The sequence below is a fragment of the Solanum lycopersicum genome, chromosome 10 (genome assembly GCF_036512215.1).
Source record: "Solanum lycopersicum chromosome 10, SLM_r2.1".
Taxonomy (NCBI): Eukaryota; Viridiplantae; Streptophyta; class Magnoliopsida; order Solanales; family Solanaceae; genus Solanum; species Solanum lycopersicum.
Genome location: NC_090809.1, coordinates 3,619,784 through 3,624,086, shown reverse-complemented (window position 1 = coordinate 3,624,086; position 4,303 = coordinate 3,619,784). Strand labels below are relative to the sequence as shown.

General features: G+C 30.6%; 1 protein-coding gene across 1 annotated transcript; it reads right to left on the bottom strand.

The window, feature by feature from the left end:
- Window positions 1-892: 892 nt before the first annotated feature.
- Window positions 893-3,823, bottom strand: LOC101254041 (cytochrome P450 78A6). The gene is made up of 2 exons (XM_004248410.5): window positions 2,805-3,823; window positions 893-1,733 (listed from the first exon to the last, which is right to left on the bottom strand). The coding sequence occupies exons 1-2, from the start codon at window positions 3,753-3,755 to the stop codon at window positions 1,107-1,109; spliced, it is 1,578 nt and encodes a 525-aa protein (XP_004248458.1). The 5' UTR covers window positions 3,756-3,823; the 3' UTR covers window positions 893-1,106.
- Window positions 3,824-4,303: the final 480 nt, after the last annotated feature.

Sequence of the window (4,303 nt, the reverse complement as noted above, 5' to 3'; positions counted from 1 at the left end):
CTTTTTTTTTTAATTTTGTGCACCTTTTGACTTACGTGACATTCAAATATCTACCACGTGCCTCAATTGCGTGGAGTCACGAAGTGTGTCACGTAAGACAAAAGGTGTATAAAATTACAAAAAAAAAATTAGTTCAGAGGGATAATAGGACCTTAATTTAGCTAAGGTGTGTCTCTGGGATTTTGGTCATAGTCTGGGGGGTACTTGTGCATTTTCTCAAAAAAAAAATACAAATAACGAATAAATCAAATAAGTTAAATTTTCATCCCTCTAAAATAGAATAAAAATATAAAATGAATTTTATAAATTAATATCTTTAAAAGGATATTAACGATATTTAAGTTTAAATTACATCTAATTTACCCTTTTTAAAATAAAAAATATTATATGTATCTCAATTTCTAGTTAAATATAATTCATCATACTTAAAAGAATTTTAATTTCAAGTTAGAATATGAAAAAGAGTTACATTAAAACAACATGAATAATAGATATGAAAATAATAAAAAAAAATGTATCTAATAAATTTAAACAAAAACAAATTAAAAAGAAGAAATGGAATAAAAGAAAAAAAAAAAGAAGGTCTAAGCCCAAAAGTTCCATTCTCCAAAGTATTAAAAAAATAGGGGGGAAATGTTGCCCAAGGAACTTGAATCTGTGACCTAGGAGCTAATTCGAACCATTTATCCACTAAGTCAAACCTGTACTTTGTTTTCAAAAGGTTCATTTTGAATATATATATATATATATATATATTCATATAAAATTAGAATTCAACATTATATATAAATGTAATTTTTTGATAAAGAAGTTCGGATGAATCTCCTGGAGTTCACCTAGGTTCGCTCAAGGGTTGGACTTATGACACAAAGAGAGATTATAACATAGTAGGTATCTTATAGAAAACTTATATTAATTGAACCACCATTTGTACAAGCAAAAGCCAAATCAACTTTCTAAAGACCATATCCAAAATTAAAAAAAAAAAATAAGCATTACCATCAAACGTTAAGATGACCAAAAACTAGATATTATGTACAGAAAGAGTATGGTCTTCTTTTGTTTATTGGTACCATGTTTCCCCCTTTTAATATTGTTTAACACATTTAATTTGTCTTGGGAGCATGTCTAGATCGGATCTTGACCTTAAGTGGGTGGGCCATTTCACAAGAGAGCTTCAATACCTCAGACAAGTCAACATTACTACTGGGCCCAAACTCGAATTCGTGTAAAAGTGTTGCGACCCAATAAGTGACTGTAGTCAAGCCTAGTGTCTTTCCGGGACAAGATCGCCTTCCAGATCCAAATGGTGCCAATCTCATGTCGGACCCTAGTACCGAGAAATCCATGTCACTATGAGCCTCGTTCAAGAACCTTTCTGGCTTAAATATAAGTGGGTCGGCCCAAACATCTGCATCTCTCGTGATGGCCCACATGTTCACCATGGCCGTGGTCCCAGCTGGCACGTGATAACCATCAATTATGGTGTCTGTTATTGCAAGGCGGGCCCACGACAATAGTGGACCAGGAGGGTGCAACCTTAGTACTTCTTTTACCACGGCGGGAAGATAGATCATTTCTGATACGTCAGACTCCGTCATGGTTCGTGATTGTCCGACGATTCTGTCTATCTCAACTTGAACTTTTGATTGAATATCAGGATGAAGCGTCATTCGGGCTAGAATCCACTCTACCAACACCGCTACCGTATCAGTCCCCCTAAATATCATTTCCTACAAATGTAAACTTTAATTGTAAGGACAAATGTGTCGTGATCCCAGTGGCGGATCCATGATTAGAATGCAAGTATGATACTGCCTGCATTGACTTGTGACAAATTAGAATTTTTGAAACTTATTTCACATAATTGACACATAAAGTAAAGGGAAAAAAATAATATCAAAATAGTCAGGAGGTCAATGTAATTTGAACTTTGTAATTGTTATTGATTGTGACCTTTTAACCACCTATCACACTAATTTTTTAATTTAAATAGATAGCGAAAGATGATTTAAAAAAAAATAGTCCCATATGTTTGTGGAAATTTCAAAATAATCCCTTTATGTTTTGCATTGAATTGTTTTAATCCTTAACTTTTGTCAAAAATTAACATTTTTAGTCTTTGTCTAATATTTATATTAAAATTTGAAGGAACTAAAAAATATTTTTAAAAAATAGTGGGAACTCAAAAATTCAATTTATTTTCAAAGTTTGGTGCAACTTTTTTAGGTGTAATGTTTTGATATCTTATTGGTGTTTAGCACACTTTTTTTTTAATTACATACTTAATGATTTGATTGGACTTTCTTGATATTTATAATTAAATCTTTTTTTCTATTATTTATGTCAAATCTACCAAATACAAATTATTAAATATTTGAGAGAGACTAAAAGCATTAACTTCTAGCTAATTTAAAAAAATTAAAACTATTTCGTGTATACTTTAGGAACTATTTTGAACCAATCATTTAATATTAATAGAACATTTTTTTCATATTCTTACAATAACCAAAAGATATTTTTAAGGAGCAAAAATTCTCGAAAAGGACAAGTCGTTTAAGAAGAAAATGACTTGATTAAGTAGTTATGTTAGTTTTCTTTTCTATTTGTATATATATAATATATCCCCACCTTCACGTCCTTCCGTTTTTAGTCTGTTTCAAAAATAAACATATATTATATTTCTGTAATCAGAAACATTTCAATTCTAGAAGATATCCACATTAATGATCAACAAGTGTTCTAGATCATAAGTTTTTTTTTATATCAAATCAAACAGTGTCACGTAAATTGAGACAGCTTACCCAAAGTACTGCAATCATGTCATTCTCCGATAATCTTTCGGAGCCTTGAAGAGATAGCAAAACATCCACAAAATCACCAGATTGATTCACATGTTCATCAAGAATTTTTTTGACAAATTTGTTTACTTTTGGCACAAGTTCAGAGCACCTCTGTTTAATTCTCTGTAAATCAAATTCACCTAACCAAGAAATATGATCAGACCAATTTAACATGCCTAAAAGTTCATAACCTTCATCAACTAATTTCATCAATTCTTTTGTTTCTAAATTACAACAGTCAAAATCATAACTTTTACCAAAAACACAACACATCATATTATTCAAAGAAGCCAATTTTAAACCATCCCTAACACGTAAAATGTCATTTGGACTATTCTTTTCAAACATAGAAATCAATTGTTTAGCAATTTGAAATCTTGGTTTTTCATAAAATTTTATTTGCTTAGGTGAAAATAAATGATTTGATGAAATTTTTCTAAGTGTCCTCCAATAAACCCCATATGAAGCAAAACCAATCGCTCTATTGAACATTAATCTATATGCTGATTCTTTAATCGGACGATCAGCAAATACCGAACTGTTTAATATTTCTTTCGCGACTTCAGGATTACAAGTCACAATGACTCGTGTTTCACCAAGGCTAAAACACATGAGACGACTTGCTTTAAGAGTTTTCGCGATTTTTGCTATTTTGTGATGTGCTAGACCACTCATGAGGTTCATACTTCCTATAATAGGAAAACCTTTTGGGCCTGGAATTGGATTTGATCTTAATTTTTTCCATGTGTGTTTACCCCAAGCAGGACCACCAGGGTGAGCCCAGTAAATCATGTTCATGACTAACCATATAAGAATAACAAAAATTGCAAAGAATACTGAGTTTATAGAAGTGAAAGATTTGCATTTTGAAGCTAAAGCAAAAATCCAAAGGCTTTCTATGTTTGTTGTCATGATGAATATATATTTGGAGAGAGAGTGAGAAAAAGAAAGTATATTTGGTGTTTGTGGGTATAAAATGAGAGAGATATTGGATGGTTTATATAGGGGAACCATAGTTAACACTAGCTAGCAAAGTATTATCTTGTATTATTATTATTATTATATAATATAAGTGATGACATAGTGACAATTTTCATTAACAATTCAAAAATCTGAAAAAGTAAACAGACAACAAAATTCAATGAGATTCAACATCTAATATATATGCCTTATAAAAAATAATTTTCAAACTTTGTGTTTACACTATAATTTTTTGTCAGGTCAAGAAATTTAGATGAACCCTCTCACATCTATTTGGAACTCAACCCCTGATTATAAATAGATAGTGAAATCTCTTTACAACGATATTATTTGGTCAGATATTTATTATGTTACTATATCAAAATGTTATAATAGTGAATATATCATGAAAATAGATTTTATGAGGAAAAAAACAATTATTATAAAGGATGATTGTTATGATGAGGTCTAAATATGCTATGTCTCCGTCCCATATTAGT

Excerpts from the sequence above, each read along its gene's own strand:
- LOC101254041 (XM_004248410.5), bottom strand. The coding sequence starts at position 3,755 with ATGACAACAAACATAGAAAGCCTTTGGATTTTTGCTTTAGCTTCAAAA. Across the intron at positions 1,734-2,804 it reads ACATGATTGCAGTACTTTGG|GAAATGATATTTAGGGGGAC; the intron begins GTAAGCTGTCTC and ends TTACATTTGTAG.